Raw genomic sequence first — 19,218 nt, 5'->3', positions numbered from 1 at the left:
TTCACACCCAGAGCAGAAAAGTACGGGAGAGACAGGAGAAGCCGCCATGCCAAACCGGCCAAGAGCTAGTAGCTGCGCTAAGCTAGCGGATTCCCAAAAACACACAAAGTGAATAATGTGCAAATAATCCAGAGGTGATTCAGCAGAAGGAGTGCCCCAATCAAGGCACCAAACAGGCCATGAAGCAGCACAGGCAACGCACGACAACAGCGAACGCATGACAACGGTGCTAAAATAAAATAAAAATAAAAAAAATAAAAAAAAATAAAAACAAAAGCGTTAGCAAGCTAGTTAGCTTGCCAACGCTAATGAAAGTTAGCTGATAAAAGTGCTCCGTCGCGATGTTTCGACCGTTAGAGGTCTTCCTTAGGAGTTGGAGCACAGTAAAAAAGTTAAAAAAAGTAAAAAGGTAAAAATGTAAAAAAGTCTTGAAAAAGACTGTTAGTTCAAGTCCAAAGCAGCAGGTAGCAGTCTCTGTGTAAACAGTCCCAACAGAGAGCCAAAATTCTGATGCAATCTCACTCCGAAGACCAAGTCAGCAAAGTCCACGTTCCCTATTTATATATATATATATATATATATATATATATATATATATATATATATATATATATATATATATATATATATATATATATATATATATATATATATATAAATAAAACACGGTGGTGGACAGTGGAAGTAAGGGATGACGTCAAGCTGAAGAAGGAGTCCTACTTGTCTTTGTTGGTAGGTGGGACCACAGAGGCAGCTGACGGGTAACGGCAGGCCAGGCATGCCTCAGCCTGTGCGGTCGCAGAGGCAAAAACCCGGGTCTGGGAGGAGTTCGGGGAGGCTATGGAGGAGGACTATTGGTCGGCCTCGAAGAGATTCTGGCAAACCATCCGACGCCTCAGGAGGCGGAGGCAGCTCTCCACCAGCACTGTTTACGCTGCGGGTGGGGAGCTGTTGACCCTGACTGGGGATGTTGTCGGGCGGTGGAAGGAGTACTTCAAGGATCTCCTCAATCCCATCGCCACGTCTTCCGAAGAGGAAGCAGAGACTGGGGACTCAGAGGTGGACTCATGCTAACCCTAACGCCTCGCTGGAGAGGTGTTCCGGGCACGTCCCATTGGGAGGAGGCCCCGGGGAAGACCCAGGACACGCTGGAGGAACTACATCTCTTGGATGGCTTGGGAATGCCTTGGGGTTCCCCCGGAGGAGCTGGGGGAGGTGTGTGTGGATCGGGAGGTCTGGGCGGCTTTGCTTGAGCTGCTGCCCCCGCGACCCGACTCTGGATAAAGCGAAAGAAAATGGATATGGATGGATGTGTATATATATATATATATATATATATATATATATATATATATATATATATATATATATATATATATATATATATATATATATAATAGCATGCACAACAAAATTTGTCCTCTGCATGTAGCCCATCCTAAATATTAGGCACAATCTAGCCACTAGGAGCAGTGAGCAGCCATAGTCTGGCACCCAGAGGGCAGCTCCAGATGTAGAGATGCTGCCGTGGTTAGGGGCAGACCCCAAAGAAGCATGTTTTTGATAGTGGGAGTTAACCCAAGTAGACATGGGGAGAGCATGCAAAATTCACTCAGAAAGGACCAGGCACGCGGGATGCGACCCCAGGACCTTCTTCCTGTCAGACAACAGTGCTAGCCACTAATTCATCGTACTGATGTGTTGTTATACTGACATAAAAGAAATCAGCATTCAGATGGTGATAAAACTTTCTCATTTACAAATTTTCTCAAAATAAACATGTTTTTCTATCCATTCATTCATTTTCTACAGTTTATTCTGGTCCGGGTCACCATGGCAGAAGTTTAAGCAACTCATCCCACACTTCCCCTCAGTCAAGTCCTATAACTCTTCCTGTGGGGTTCCCAAGCTAACTGGGAAATATAATCTCTCCGGCATGTCCTGGGTCTTCCCTGAAGCCTCCTTCCAGTTGGATGTGCTTGGAAGACTTCTGTAGGGAGATCAGGGGATACCCACACCAGATGCCTGAATCACCTCAACTGGCTCCTTTTGATGTGAAGAAGCAGCAGCTCTGCTCTGAGTCTCTCCCTGATAACCAAACCTGTCACCATGTCCAGGAGTGTAAGCCTAGATGATGGACGAATTATATTATTATTACTCAAAGTTCATGACCATAGGTGAGAATAGGAGCACAGTTCCTTCTTCACCATGACAGTCCAGTACAGCATCCGTAAAACATAAGGCGCCACCCCAAACCATCTGTCGATTCATAGCCGGCGCCACGAGGGGGCGTTTGGGGGCGACGCCCCCTCACGTCATCAACCTTGCCCCCTCGGATGTTAGAGTTATCAAAAAAATAAAAGAGAAAGAAAAAGAAATACTGGAAAATATAGCAAAATATTAGTTATTCAATAATATCACGTATTTAACAAATAAACCAAATTAATTAACTAAAGTAATTAATTTTAAAACAAAGAGATATGGCGTGTGTCTGTGTTCAAGGAATTTGATAGGTTGAGGATTGCGCTTGTCAATGCGGCAGAGGGCGGTGCGTTTCCAATGCGTCGTGACATCAGACGCGTCGCTTCGGAAGCGGGAAGGGGGCAGAGATTGCTACGTCACACTCTGGCTGTTTCCACAATCTGAAAAAAGTTCAGCGATCGCCGTCTAGAACTTCGGTCGCCTGAACCACAAAAAACCTTTAAAAAACAGCAGTAGAACGATTCTGCCATCACCCTGCTGGGAGAAGCTTTTTTCAGCTACTTTTCGGAGTGACACCGACCGAGGGAGGACTGACGACTTGATGGGATATCGATCGAACCACGACAGTGGGCCGACCCGCATGGAAAAGCCGGCCTTCAGGCATCATCACTGGGCAGAGCGATCCAGGCCGCCGGGGTGATGGAGCAAACCCACTCAGTCCGAAATCTTCCACTTTTTGGATATATGTGAAGTCCCAGTTTGCCCAACGGAGTTTAGTTCTGCAGCTTTACTGAGGTGAGAATAATGTAAAAATAAAACGTGACGTTTACTGAACTGTGAAGGTTTAATGATTAGCTAACGTTAGCATAGCCTTTTAGCACAGTTGATCTGAGTGAACACTTTAATTTCTAAATGGTTCAGTCTTTTTTATTTTTACCAAATAAAGCTACAGCTTTTTTCCGACACCACAAAAGCTCAACTTTAAATAACTTATTTTTTCGGGCATTTTTTCCATCGTTTTTTCCACGTTTTTTTGCCATCCCCCCCCCCCCCCCCTTTTTTAATGTATAAACTGTTTAGTGTTTCTTTATATTTAAAGAAATATTTATATTTGTCCCAATCAGGAACATTTGCTGTGCAGACAACCAAACTTCCATTGATGAGCTGAACACCACGAAGTCCAGTCGAAAGAAAACATCTCTGCTTTTCAGCAACACCACCAGAGTTCAAAACTGCAGAAGAGACCTTCATCTGGTCCCATGAATCCAGCAGAACATCACCTGTTTCTAAATAAAAGGCTCTTTGAACAGCAACTATTTTATTATTTTTAAAAAAGCTGTTTCATTTTATATTTTAACAATAAATGAACGGATCATTAAAAATGTCCACAAATCAAAGTCAAAAGACATTTGCACAAGTAGAAGCTCTCCACTTATTGTGCTCAAATTCATATTTTAGAAATGACTCTGTCCTGATAACAACATTAAAGACAATTACATATTTTGACGAAATTACAAGTTTAAATGACTATAAAAAAAAATTCATCATGAGGTTTATGTCACAGAAATCCTACTTTACAATCACACTGCAGTCATTGTTAAATTATTTCCTTTTGCATTTATAATAAACATTTGTATTTATTTAGTGTTTGTTTTTCTGGTTGAAATAAGATATAAATAATCTACCAGACTTAAAAAATATACAAGTTTCCATGTTATTTTATTTGTCTAAAAATAAATGTCTGAGGTTCCTTATGTTAAACAAGAAATTATCTAATCTGAAATAACAGGTGGTTTTAATTTACAGATGAAAGGTTTCTAAAGAACCATTTATTGATTTATTTAGCTATTTTAATTACAAGTGTTCTAAACTTTTTTAATAGTAATCCGAAATTTTGAGGTAACAACAACAAAAAAACATTTCCAATGATTTTTCTTCAGAAAACTGCTCTATAAATGAGCAGTCCTGTGACACGTTAATGTTTTGTACAGATCAATGGTTTCTGCACCAATCGGATTGGTCCAATCTATTTTGTACAGATCAGTGGTTTCTGCCACGAGTCTTCCGTGTTTTGGCCCGACACGTCGTTCCTATTGGACAACACGAAGGTACGTCACAGCTCAGAGTGTCGAAAGTTGGCGCACCTCATCTCGACAGAACACCGGCTCTGTGTGGTATGCAGGAGATCACTTGACCAAGGGTCTATACATTCAAATAATAATTAAAAAAATACTGTCATCACTCTTAGTCAGTCTCTTACAATGGTGTAGCCTAAATACACGAGCTTTCCAGGAGCGCACCCAATTCATTACGCACGCTCAGAGGCACGTCTCCTCCGGTGCGCACTTTTTTTTGGGGGGGGGGGACCCTGCCCTCCGTGATAAACTCATCGCCCCCTTAATATTTTTTTTTCTGGCGCCGGGACTGTGTCGATTTCACGGACCAACTTACCCTTGAATTGTGAACAAGACTCTCTTGCTTGCCTCTACAGGTGGTTGGCTCTCACTGCGGTATTGTATCACTTCCTGTTCCGGAGCACAGCGGTGTTTTGTTGTATCTGTTAGCTGTTTAATCTGCGTAGTTAGATTGATCTAGATAACTAGATAACGATTTGTTTCACAGTGTAATCTTCACGTGCCTTAACTAAAGCACTCCCTCTGCTGAATCACCTCTAAATTATTTACACATTATTCACTTTGTGTGTTTTTAGGAATCCGCTAACTTAGCGCAGCTACTAGCTCTTAGCCGATTTATCATGGTGGCTTCTCCTGTCTCTCCCGCACTTTTCTGCTCTGGGTGTGAAATGTTTAGTTATTCCTCGGCCTCCTTTACCAGTAATGGTACTTGTAATAAGTGTAGCTTATTCGTACCTTTGGAGGCCAGGCTGGGCGAACTAGAGACTCGGCTCCGCACCGTGGAAAATTCTACAGCTAGCCAGGCCCCTGTAGTCGGTGAGGACCAAGGTAGCTTAGCCGCCGTTCGTTCCCTTCCAGCAGATCCCGAGCATCTGGGAAAGCAGGCCGACTGGGTGACTGTGAGGAGGAAGCGTAGCCCTAAACAGAAGCCCCGTGTACACCGCCAACCCGTTCACATTTCTAACCGTTTTTCCCCACTTGGCGACACACCCGACGAGGATCAAACTCTGGTTATTGGCGACTCTGTTTTGAGAAATGTGAAGTTAGCGACACCAGCAACCATAGTCAATTGTCTTCCGGGGGCCAGAGCAGGTGACATTGAAGGAAATTTGAAACTGCTGGCTAAGGCTAAGCGTAAATTTGGTAAGATTGTAATTCACGTCGGCAGTAATGACACCCGGTTACGCCAATCGGAGGTCACTAAAATTAACATTGAATCGGTGTGTAACTTTGCAAAAACAATGTCAGACTCTGTAGTTTTCTCTGGGCCCCTCCCCAATCGGACCGGGAGTGACATGTTTAGCCGCATGTTCTCCTTGAATTGCTGGCTGTCTGAGTGGTGTCCAAAAAATGAGGTGGGCTTCATAGATAATTGGCAAAGGTTCTGGGGAAAACCTGGTCTTGTTAGGAGAGACGGCATCCATCCCACTTTGGATGGAGCAGCTCTCATTTCTAGAAATCTGGCCAATTTTATTAAACCCTCCAAACCGTGACTATCCATTACCCCATCCCCGTAGAGACGGTGCCTGCTCCCAGACCACCAATAACCAGTAAAAATCTATTTAAGCATAAAAATTCAAAAAGAAAAAATAATATAGCACCTTCAACTGCACCACAGACTAAAACAGTTAAATGTGGTCTATTAAACATTAGGTCTCTCTCTTCTAAGTCCCTGTTAGTAAATGATATAATAATTGATCAACATATTGATTTATTCTGCCTTACAGAAACCTGGTTACAGCAGGATGAATATGTTAGTTTAAATGAGTCAACACCCCCGAGTCACACTAACTGCCAGAACGCTCGTAGCATGGGCCGAGGCGGAGGATTAGCAGCAATCTTCCATTCCAGCTTATTAATTAATCCAAAACCCAGACAGAGCTTTAATGCATTTGAAAGCTTGACTCTTAGTTTTGTCCATCCAAATTGGAAGTCCCAAAAACCAGTTTTATTTATTATTTATCGTCCACCTGGTCGTTACTGTGAGTTTCTCTGTGAATTTTCAGACCTTTTGTCTGACTTAGTGCTTAGCTCAGATAAGATAATTATACTGGCCGTTTTTAACATCCACACAGATGCTGAGAATGACAGCCTCAACACTGCATTTAATCTATGATTAGACTTAATTGGCTTTGCTCAAAATGTAAATGAGTCCACCCACCACTTTAATCATACTTTAGATCTTGTTCTGACTTATGGTATGGAAATTGAAGACTTAACAGTATTCCCTGAAAACTCCCTTCTGTCTGATCATTTCTTAATATCATTTACATTTACTCTGATGGACTACCCAGCAGTGGGGAATAAGTTTCATTACAGTAGAAATCTTTCAGAAAGCGCTGTAACTAGGTTTAAGGATATGATTCCTTCTTTATGTTCTCCAATGCCATATACCAACACAGTGCAGAGTAGCTACCTAAACTCTGTAAGTGAGATAGAGTATCTCGTCAATAGTTTTACATCCTCACTGAAGACAACTTTGCATGCTGTAGCTCCTCTGAAAAAGAGAGCTTTAAATCAGAAGTGCCTGACTCCGTGGTATAATTCACAAACTCGCAGCTTAAAGCAGACAACCTGTAAGTTGGAGAGGAAATGGCATCTCACTAATTTAGAAGATCTTCACTTAGCCTGGAAAAAGAGTCTGTTGCTCTATAAAAAAGCCCTCAGTAAAGCTAGGACATCTTTCTACTCATTACTAATTGAAGAAAATAAGAACAACCCCAGGTTTCTTTTCAGCACTGTAGCCAGGCTGACAAAGAGTCAGAGCTCTATTGAGCTGAGTATTCCATTAACTTTAACTAGTAATGACTTCATGACTTTCTTTGCTAACAAAATTTTAACTATTAGAGAAAAAATTACTCATAACCATCCCAAAGACGTATCGTTATCTTTGGCTGCTTTCAGTGATGCCGGTATTTGGTATTTGAAGCCCTACCATTATTTAATGCTTCGATCTTAAATATGATCAAACTATCTTTGTTAGTTGGCTATGTACCACAGGCTTTTAAGGTGGCAGTAATTAAACCATTACTTAAAAAGCCATCACTTGACCCAGCTATCTTAGCTAATTATAGGCCAATCTCCAACCTTCCTTTTCTCTCAAAAATTCTTGAAAGGGTAGTTGTAAAACAGCTAACTGATCATCTGCAGAGGAATGGTCTATTTGAAGAGTTTCAGTCAGGTTTTAGAATTCATCATAGTACAGAAACAGCATTAGTGAAGGTTACAAATGATCTTTCCACAAGGTTCTGTGCTAGGACCAATTTTATTCACTTTATACATGCTTCCCTTAGGCAGTATTATTAGACGGCATTGCTTAAATTTTCATTGTTACGCAGATGATACCCAGCTTTATCTATCCATGAAGCCAGAGGACACACACCAATTAGCTAAACTGCAGGATTGTCTTACAGACATAAAGACATGGATGACCTCTAATTTCCTGCTTTTAAACTCAGATAAAACTGAAGTTATTGTACTTGGCCCCACAAATCTTAGAAATATGGTGTCTAACCAGATCCTTACTCTGGATGGCATTACCCTGACCTCTAGTAATACTGTGAGAAATCTTGGAGTCATTTTTGATCAGGATATGTCATTCAAAGCGCATATTAAACAAATATGTAGGACTGCTTTTTTGCATTTACGCAATATCTCTAAAATCAGAAAGGTCTTGTCTCAGAGTGATGCTGAAAAACTAATTCATGCATTTATATCCTCTAGGCTGGACTATTGTAATTCATTATTATCAGGTTGTCCTAAAAGTTCCCTAAAAAGCCTTCAGTTAATTCAAAATGCTGCAGCTAGAGTACTAACGGGGACTAGAAGGAGAGAGCATATCTCACCCATATTGGCCTCTCTTCATTGGCTTCCTGTTAATTCTAGAATAGAATTTAAAATTCTTCTTCTTACTTATAAGGTTTTGAATAGTCAGGTCCCATCTTATCTTAGGGACCTCGTAGTACCATATCACCCCAATAGAGCGCTTCACTCTCAGACTGCAGGCTTACTTGTAGTTCCTAGGGTTTGTAAGAGTAGAATGAGAGGCAGAGCCTTCAGCTTTCAGGCTCCTCTCCTGTGGAACCAGCTCCCAATTCAGATCAGGGAGACAGACACCCTCTCTACTTTTAAGATTAGGCTTAAAACTTTCCTTTTTGCTAAAGCTTATAGTTAGGGCTGGATCAGGTGACCCTGAACCATCCCTTAGTTATGCTGCTATAGAGGTAGACTGCTGGGGGGTTCCCATGATGCACTGTTTCTTTCTCTTTTTGCTCTGTATGCACCACTCTGCATTTAATCATTAGTGATCATAGGGGGTCGTTTTGACCGTTGGGGTTTTTCATAATTATTGTATGGCCTTGCCTTACAATATGGAGTGCCTTGGGGCAACTGTTTGTTGTGATTTGGCGCTATATAAGAAAAAAAGTTGAGTTGAGTTGATCGATCTCTGCTCCCCTCCACAGCATGTCTTTTTCCTGGTTCTCTCCCTCAGCCCCAACCAGTCCCAGCAGAAGACTGCCCCTCCCTGAGCCTGGTTCTGCTGGAGGTTTCTTCCTGTTAAAAGGGAGTTTTTCCTTCCCACTGTAGCCAAGTGCTTGCTCACAGGGGGTCGTTTTGACCGTTGGGGTTTTACATAATTATTGTATGGCCTTGCCTTACAATATAAAGCGCCTTGGGGCAACTGTTTGTTGTGATTTGGCGCTATATAAAAAATTGATTGATTGATTGATTAAAACTCAAAATCAGCTTGAAAGTTATCGGTTAGCTGTAGCTTCATATAAAATTTCGGGTGGTTTAGCGTTTTTGCTTTATATAACATAACTTTTCAGTTAGCTGATTAGCTGTTATCGAAGCTAACTTTTTGGTTTTGGTTATGTGTGAAAGGTCCCACCACTGGCCCCTTCACACATAGATAGATCAATCACTAATGATTAAATGCAGAGTGGTGCATACAGAGCAAAAGGAGAAAGAAACACTCAGTGCATCATGGGAACCCCCCAGCAGTCTAAGTCTATAGCAGCATAACTAAGGGATGGTTCAGGGTCACCTGATCCAGCCCTAACTATAAGCTTTAGCAAAAAGGAAAGTTTTAAGCCTAATCTTAAAAGTAGAGAGGGTGTCTGTCTCCCTGATCTGAATTGGAAGCTGGTTCCACAGGAGAGGAGCCTGAAAGCTGAAGGCTCTGCCTCCCATTCTACTCTTACAAACCCTAGGAACTACAAGTAAGCCTGCAGTCTGAGAGCGAAGCGCTTTATTGGGGTGATATGGTACTATGAGGTCCCTAAGATAAGATGGGACCTGATTATTCAAAACCTTATAAGTAAGAAGAAGAATTTTAAATTCTATTCTAGAATTAACAGGAAGCCAATGAAGAGAGGCCAATTTGGGTGAGATATGCTCTCTCCTTCTAGTCCCTGTCAGTACTCTAGCTGCAGCATTTTGAATTAACTGAAGGCTTTTCAGGGAACTTTTAGGACAACCTGATAATAATGAATTACAATAGTCCAGCCTAGAGGAAATAAATGCATGAATTAGTTTTTCAGCATCACTCTGAGACAAGACCTTTCTAATTTTAGAGATATTGCATAAATGCAAAAAAGCAGTCCTACATATTTGTTTAATATGCGCTTTGAATGACATATCCTGATCAAAAATGACTCCAAGATTTCTCACAGTATTACTAGAGGTCAGGGTAATGCCATCCAGAGTAAGGATCTGGTTAGACACCATGTTTCTAAGATTTGTGGGGCCAAGTACAATAACTTCAGTTTTATCTGAGTTTAAAAGCAGGAAATTAGAGGTCATCCATGTCTTTATGTCTGTAAGACAATCCTGCAGTTTAGCTAATTGGTGTGTGTCCTCTGGCTTCATGGATAGATAAAGCTGGGTATCATCTGCGTAACAATGAAAATTTAAGCAATGCCGTCTAATAATACTGCCTAAGGGAAGCATGTATAAAGTGAATAAAATTGGTCCTAGCACAGAACCTTGTGGAACTCCATAATTAACCTTAGTCTGTGAAGAAGATTCCCCATTTACATGAACAAATTGTAATCTATTAGATAAATATGAATCAAACCACCGCAGCGCAGTGCCTTTAATACCTATGGCATGCTCTAATCTCTGTAATAAAATTTTATGGTCAACAGTATCAAAAGCAGCACTGAGGTCTAACAGAACAAGCACAGAGATGAGTCCAATGTCTGAGGCCATAAGAAGATCATTTGTAACCTTCACTAATGCTGTTTCTGTACTATGATGAATTCTAAAACCTGACTGAAACTCTTCAAATAGACCATTCCTCTGCAGATGATCAGTTAGCTGTTTTACAACTACCCTTTCAAGAATTTTTGAGAGAAAAGGAAGGTTGGAGATTGGCCTATAATTAGCTAAGATAGCTGGGTCAAGTGATGGCTTTTTAAGTAATGGTTTAATTACTGCCACCTTAAAAGCCTGTGGTACATAGCCAACTAATAAAGATAGATTGATCATATTTAAGATCGAAGCATTAAATAATGGTAGGGCTTCCTTGAGCAGCCTGGTAGGAATGGGGTCTAATAGACATGTTGATGGTTTGGATGAAGTAACTTATGAAAATAAGTATTTGAACACCTGCCAACCAGCAAGAATTCTGGCTCTCACAGATCTGTTAATTTTTCTTTAAGAAGCCCTCTTATTCTGCACTCTTTACCTGTATTAATTGCACCTGTTTGAACTTGTTACCTGTATAAAAGACACCTGTTCACACACTCAATCAGTCACACTCTAACCTGTCCACCATAGCCAAGACCAAAGAGCTTAAGGAGTCCAGGGACAAAGCTGTAGACCTGCACAAGGCTGGGATGGACTATAGGACCACAAGCAAGCACCTTGGTAGAAGACAACAACTGTTATGATTATTTATTAGAAAGTGGAAGAAACACAAGATGACTGTCAATCTCCCTCAGTCTGGGATTCCATGCACTGATCTCACTTTGTGGGGTAAGGATGATTCTGAGAAAGCTCAGAACTACACAGGAGGACCTGGTCAATGACCTGAAGAGAGCTGGGACCACAGTCACAAAGATTACATTAGTAACACATGATGCTGTCATGGTTTAAAATCCTGCAGGGCAGCAAGGTCCCCCTGCTCAAGCCAGCACATGTCCAGGCCCGTTTGAAGTTCACCAGTGACCATCTGGATGATCCAGATGAGGCATGGGAGAAGGTCATGTGGTCAGATGAGACCAGAATAGAGCTTTTTGGAATCAACTCTACGTACCATGTTTAGAGGATGAGAACAACCCCAAGAAAACCATCCCAACTGTGAAGCATGGGGGTGGAAACATCATACTCTGGGGTGCTCTTCTGCAAAGGGGACAGGACGACTGCACCGTATTGAACGGAGGATGGACGGGGTGCGAGATTTTGGCAAACAACCTCCTTCCCTGAGTAAGAGCATTGAAGATGGGTCATGGCTGGGTCTTCCAGCATGACAATGACCCCAAACACACAGCCAGGGCAACTAAGGAGGGGCTCCGTAAGAAGCATTTCAAGGTCCTGGAGTGACCTGGCCAGTCTCCAGACCTGAACTCAATAGAAAATCTTTGGAGGGAGCTGAAACTTCAAACCTGAAAGATCTAGAGAAGATCTGTATGGAGGAGTGGACCAAAATCCCTGCTGCAGTGGGTGAAAACCTGGTGAAAAACTACAGGAAACGTTTGACCTCTGTAATTGCAAACAAAGGCTACTGTACCAAATATTAACATTGATTTTCACAGGTGTTCAAATACTTATTTTCCTCACTGTATATACATAAGCATGTATGTGTGTATGTGTATATATATATATGTATGTATATATATATATATATATATATATATATATATATATAATATCCATTCTTTGTAGGTGGGAAAACTTGCAAAATCGACAGTGGATCAAATACTTATTTGCCTCACTGTATATATATATTGTTCAGTGCCTGATGGTACCATGAAGCTTTGCTCTAAAGTTTGCTCTAAAGGAGAAATCCAGTTCACAGGGACGCAAAATTCTGCTCTGTAAGCCTTGATTTAATTCTTTAGATATTGTTCCTACTGAAGCCATCGCTTCTTCAGGTAGGTCCTTAAGCCAGCAAAAAGGTCCCCCAATTAGCCTCCAGTTATGCCAACTGGTCATTCAGAAGCTTTATGTTATATGGCTGGGGGGGGGCCTGGCTGCCGGTTTGTTTGTCTTTTGGTTTCCTCCCAGGTGGCGTGCGTTTGGGACTGAGTGGCTGTGTTGCTGAGGCTGTCAGGACCTCACCCTGATCACCTGCGACTCGTCAGGACTCACAGCTGTAGTGCATCTGGATGGATTGGAACATGTTGGCATTTAAGACTGGAGTGCACAGTGTGTATTTGCCAGAGACTCGACCTTGTGACCAGACGGGTGAGATCGTCGTCTCGGGAGCCATCTCATCAGCAGCGGATGCTGAGAACGTCCAGGTTTGATGCACAGTCTGTGAAAGAGGAGGGGGTGAGGTCTCACGCTCGTCAGCACACTTCCTGAGGTACGTTAGATTTTGTGACTAACAGCTATACAGTCAGTAAATGTGGTGTCCCTCACACCTTATTGTATTGAGCTGTTTGTTAGTCATGTATCAGCTTCCACTGCAGTGGAGTTTTGTGAACGGGAGGTTCCATGCCTGCAGGTTGGGAAGCTGATCAGTAATCAAGCCAGGAAGTGTTTGCTGTTTGTACACCTTTAAGTGTTCTGTGTGTAGAGTGTGGACTCACATAATGGTTCCTTCTTTCACAGACTCGGTTGTTGCGGCCACCTGGGGGGTGTCGGCGGGGTCCTTGGGTCCGAAACAGCTTCTGGCTCCGGACCGTTAGCGCTGCTGGGAGCGCACCACTCCAGGCCGCACCTTTTTATTATATTTCACTGTTATGTATTAAATTCAGTTAGCCTTTGTACCGTGCTCTGCTTATTTCATACTGGGTCCTTCAAACGCTGGTCGGTTCTCCGAGCTGCGTCCGACACATAACACTTTACAAACAATTCAATCAATTCCATTGCTTTTAAAAGCACACCAGTCACTGTACAGGACCTCTGCATTGTAAAGGCAACTTGTAGTATACATAGTGGATAGAGACAGCATCCTTTTTTATATATATATTTTTTATATTTAACCAGTATAGAGTTTGTCATAATGCCAAATTCTAAAGTTCATTAAAAACAACAACACACACACAAAAACAAAACACTGATGCAAACAATGTATCAATACATGAGTGTTAAATTTGGGGGGGCGACACACATTAAATGTTCACAGTACAACAAGGTATGAAAATGTAATATTGTGTGTTTTGATCTGAACAGTTAGATCTGCTGGGGGTCACCAAAGGAATCACCTTTTGATTCTGATGGAATCAAACAACATCATCATCTGTAATGTCCACCATTCCATATAAAATCTCTCATAACCCTGGTGTTGGCTCATCTGTTAGATTTTGTGCTTTATATTGTGTTTGTCTTACCAGACAGCACGGTGAAGACAGCAGCAAAGGCGTTGAGTTTAAGTCCATCGATGACGTTGCTGGAATGGAAAAGCTCCAAACACATGAGACTGAAGCCGACCATCAGCAGAAGGATGTACAGCACCTCTGACACCACCGACAACCACAACACACCTGCACACACAGCACACATTACTCCAGGACAGGCATAACAAATTAAATATTCCAGAAAAAAAATAAAATAATAATAATCCAGTGCCTTCTGCACCATGAACTCTTAAAATCTGACACGTCTGGTTGTTGTCGATTGGCTATTTCTGTGGACGTAACACTAGCTAGCCTGAAGATGCGCTCTGTCACCTCCTTGTGGCTGGTTTCAGTCGAGTGAATCTACCGTACTTTTTCCCCATCGTGTCAGTCTGACACATGGACCAAGATCATATTTAAACATACTTCTAATTAAAATCTTGTTTTTAAAAGTTGCTTGTTGATTTGCTGATTTGCAAAGGGATAAAACCAGTACTACGGTCAACAGATCACTAAGAAGCACAGCTGCAGATAAACGGCTGACAGTTTATCAAGCGCTGAAGATTCTGTTTTGTTGTTGAAAATATATTTTAAATTATTTAAATATTTCACAGTCAAAAGTGAATAATGAGGAGGTTAACTGGCCACAAGTTGATATAATACACATATATACAATATATGATCAAAACCACTGTATCCACAGTGAGATTATGGTTTGGTGCTCCTCCCCCCCCCCCCCCCCCCCACACACACACACACTACCTCAAACATTAAAGGACAACTGTTATATGACAGACCTTAAAGGGTTAACTGTCGATTAAACACACTCACACACAAATAAAAATAACACAACACAACATAAATAACGAATTAAATAATAAATAAATAAATAATAAATGAATAAGGAATAAAATCATTACATGAAATAACAAATAAAAGCAGATTTGCTGTTCAGATTTTGTGCAGATACGTATTTAGAAAGTCCTGACAGCTCCCACAATATGAATAAGTAAAAAGGTGCTATGTCCAAACAATACAAAACAGTGCAATTTAATCTAAAAAAGGAATACAAAAGTTGCAGTCCAGTCCATACTCAAAGTCCGTCCCAGTGACAGCAAATAGTTTTTTTCTTTTTTTCAACAACAAAAATGGAAATGGCGCTATGGTCAGTGAATACTTTGCACTTGTTTGGTAACAATAGGCCTTATTGAAGCAGAATGTAAGTAAGTAAGTAAGTAAAATTTGTTGTGAAAGTGTAGGAACACGGACCCACAACAGGGGGCGCAATGAACGGACAATGGAGGAAGGTGAATAACAAGGTTTACTATTGTGAAACGAGCACAATGAATACAACAATCACAATTTGGGGTCGAATCCGCTGGTGTCGTGTGGGCAGGCTCGAAGGTAGGAGACGTCCGTCTCAGTCGAACCGAAACCACCCAGATCTCCTCTGCCACCGAACCCTGGAAATACTGGAACCGCCAAGTCCCAAATTCCCAGGTGGCCACTGCCTCCGCTCGTCGGATCCGGTACTGCTGGCGGGAGAGAGCAACAACACAGGCGTGGATGCGACAGCACCCAGCAACGGAGAGGGGAGAAGCCTCCTCCACCTCCAGTTACAGTATGACAGGCAGGTGAGTACTTATCTAAGCAATTCAGCTGTCCTGAAAAGGTTTAACAAATCTGTTAGCTATTTAGTCAAAATATAAATGCAGAGAACGTTACCTTCGTCTAAAGGCGATATCTCGGCACTGAGGTGGAGACGCCGTCCTCCTGATATACCTCTGTGCTGAGTGGAACAGCTGTGTCCAGTGATGGGTGACAGCTGTCACCCAGGCTGCTCCCATAAGGCGGCAGCGCCCTCTGGTGCCTGGAGCCCGCACTCCAGGCAGGGCGCCCTCTGGTGGTGGTGGGCCAGCAGTACCTCCTCTTCAGCGGCCCACACAACAAAATTTATTTCTAAAGCACATTTAAACACAGTTTACACTGACCAAAGTGCTGTACATAGTTAAAAATAAATAAATAAGCAAGAAATATTCAAAGAAACAAAACAACTGATTACAACATCAGCAGCAAGATACAAACACAACAATCATTGACATGACAAGACATGGCATAAGCAGTTAACGGTTAATTAGTAGGGAATGCTAGTGTAAAAAGGTATGTCTTGAGCTTGGATTTAAAAACAGTAATAGATGGGGTATCTCTGATATCAGGAGGCAGATGGTTCCACAGTCAGGGACCAGCGACTGCAAAAGCTCTGTCCCCTTTTAACTTGAGACGAGTTCGGGGGACATGAAGGAGACCTTTACTGGAAGATCTCAGAGACCTGGGAGCAACAGCAGGATGAATGGCAGTAGCTATGTAGTTAGGGGCCAGGCCATGAAGAGCTTTAAAAACCATTAACAGTAATTTAAATTGGATCCTGTACTGGACAGGAAGCCAGTGTAATGTGGCTAGGACAGGTGAAATATGTTCATGTTTTTTTCTGTTAATAAGCAACCTAGCAGCAGCATTTTGGACCATTTGAAGCTGTGACACCAGTGTTTGAGGGAGACCAAAGTAAAGAGAGTTACAGTAGTCTAGATGTGAAGTTATAAAGGCATGGATAACTTTTTCCAGGTCACTGTAACACAGAACAGATTTGAGTTTTGCAATAATTCTTAATTGATAAAAGCTAGTTTTAACAACAGAAGAGATTTGTTTGTCAAGATTGAGTTGGGAGTCTAGAATTACACCCAAGTTTCTTGCATACGTTTTGACAAATGGAGTGAGGGAGCCAACATTCCTGGAGATGGAGTTAATGGATTTTGGGGGGCCAAAAATTATAACCTCAGTTTTATCCTCATTTAACTGGAGGAAGTTATTGGCCATCCAAATTTTAATTTCTTACAGACAATCCAGGAGAGGCTGCAGGGAATTTCCAGATTTGAGTGGAAGATACAACTGAGAATCGACAGCATAAAAGTGGAATGAAATATTACATTTTCTGATTATGTTCCCCAATGGAAGCATATATAAACAGAAAAGAACAGGACCCAGGGTGGACCCCTGAGGGACCCCACAAGACACAGGGGCAGGGAGTGAGGAGTACTGGCCTATAGACACAGAAAAGGTTCTTTGCTGGAGGTATGAATGGAACCATTTTAGTGCAGAACCCTTAATCCCAACCCACTGTTCAAGCCGGGTCAGCAAGGTTGTGTGGTCTACAGTGTCAAATGCTGCACTCAAATCCAACAGGATAAGGATAGCATTGTCACCAGAGTCAAGAGTGAGCAGCAGGTCATTTGTTACTTTTAACAAGGCTGTCTCAGTGTTATGGCGGGCCTTAAAGCCAGATTGAAATGGCTCCAGGATCTCTGCTGAATTAAGAAAGGAAAGCAGCTGTGTTAACACAACTTTTTCCATAATTTTGGAAATGAATGGTAGTTTGGAAATGGGCCTAAAGACAAATGCTTTTCAAGGCACATTCATTCTTGATTCAGTAAATGTTCAATAGAAAAACATTTTCAGTTAAAAAGTCTGTCTTATTTTATACATTGTCATGGCTAGCCTCTGCCCTGCCTCTCTCTCCTTCCTTTTTTTTTACCCTGAGTGTAGTTCTGAGTTTTTCACCTAGATGGCACACTCTGAGCTGTTTCTCGCCTGCTGCGCACCTCTGCTGACCACTACTCACCTCCCGTGCATATGTGGTTGATGAGGAGCGGGCTATATAATCCCAGGCTAGTATTTTATTTTTGCTGGATTGTTGATTGTTTCTCCATGCCATGAAGCCAGATGGTGTTCATCTCCTGTCTGTGCCATGTGGCCAAATGTGTATCCAGACCATTCCATGAGGACCAAGCCTGATTGCCTCCGTGTGACCTTGACCGCGTCTTCCCACTGCTTCCATGCGCCTAAGATATCAGAGCTTACCACAGCTACACTCAAGGTACCTGGCCCACTCAATTCCCGTATTAGAGTGAACTGTCTTTCCTGGTGTTCCAGATGCTATCCTGAGTGGCTCTCACACCACCCTGGCTCCTGGTTCCTGACTACCTGCACAGCAACATCACTTTGGAACTCCTCGGTTCTCAGTGCAGAGCACATCTCGACTACACACCAGTTAAGGTCCTCCTTGTCTTAGTGGGATCCCTTTCTCACTTGTTCCTGTTTGTGACTGTGCTATGATAAAGTACTATTTCAATAACTCTGCCTAAGAACTGCATGAACTCTGATATCAAACAATTGAGAACCCAGCTGTATCAAGTCCTGCTTATTTGTAACTGCCTCACAATGTGCAGCACTTGACCTCTGACCACTGGATACAACTTATGAACTATGAACAATTCCTGAACAGTCAACTTTATTTCTTAAGAAGAGAACTTTATTTCCTGACCTCTGAAGCATTCTGTGTTAAGACTGTTTTGTTCTGTGACTGTTCTGAGGCTTCAGTGTTATGAGTGCATTTCACTCACCCTGTGTGTCTTCTCCCTTACTTCCTGGTTTCGGAGCCGAGCATTCCACCTGGCCTTGGTCATTGAACCCTTAGTTGATGTTATCCTTCAAGACTGGCTTGGAATCCTGCAGCACCCAGATTTCCACAGCTATGAGCGGGCTGACTCTTACCTCAGCAGGCCACCTAACCCGTTCAACTTTATTCTCTGCTTACTTGTAAATAAATCTCTTTGCGTTCATATTCCATCCTGTTTCTTGCTCCCTTGCATTTAAGTCCATCGCCAAGTACCTGTCTGGTCCCTAACCGTAACACACATAGCTGCAAGTGGAAGATTCAGTTCCATTTTGTGCTTATGGCCATTAACACACGCACAGTTCTACTTTACATATGGCTGTCGACATCATGTTACCACCTGCCGTCAGGTGAGCAGTTGTTCTTCTATCACCAGGTCCGGTGCGTTTTAATGGGAAATGCCTTTGATTTGTCACGAGTGCTGCGTTCATCTGATGGAGATGTTTATGCACAGAACAGTCTGACCAGCACTACAGGTAACATTTTTCAATCATGGCTGCATCAGTTCACTGTTGTTGAACTGATGCAACAGTTTTATGCCGAGGCACTGATGGAGATGCTCCTGCAGGGCAGAGGAAGCATCTCCTCTCTCTCCATAGTGTCCAGATCCACCTCCTGCAGGACACATTTTTCATATACACATATCATGAAAAAGTGTGTTTGTGCAATCAATGTTATTGTGAACCTGACTAAAACAATAAGTTTATTTTTTTAATTAGTACTGATTTGACCAAGTTGAGTTTTCCCCTTAAAACTAAAATAATTTACTCCGGTCAGAAGTGATGCTGAGAATTAGTTCTGACTGCACGTCGGTTAGTAAATGATTTTCTTACTCCACCTGGGTTTTTAATTTGTAACCAGG

The 19,218-nt window shown here is 42.1% G+C and overlaps 1 protein-coding gene across 1 annotated transcript in view; it reads right to left on the bottom strand.

The window, feature by feature from the left end:
* Positions 1-19,218, bottom strand: part of gsg1l (gsg1-like) — a 131,265-nt gene that overhangs the window by 45,575 nt on the left and 66,472 nt on the right. The window contains exon 2 of the mRNA XM_034191055.1: positions 13,841-13,993. Coding sequence (XP_034046946.1) covers positions 13,841-13,943 — 103 coding nt within the window. The 5' untranslated portion in view covers positions 13,944-13,993. The remainder of the gene's footprint in view (positions 1-13,840; positions 13,994-19,218) is intronic.

This window comes from Thalassophryne amazonica, chromosome 16, assembly GCF_902500255.1.
Source record: "Thalassophryne amazonica chromosome 16, fThaAma1.1, whole genome shotgun sequence".
Classification (NCBI taxonomy): Eukaryota; Metazoa; Chordata; class Actinopteri; order Batrachoidiformes; family Batrachoididae; genus Thalassophryne; species Thalassophryne amazonica.
This window is presented reverse-complemented; position numbering and strand designations above follow the sequence as displayed.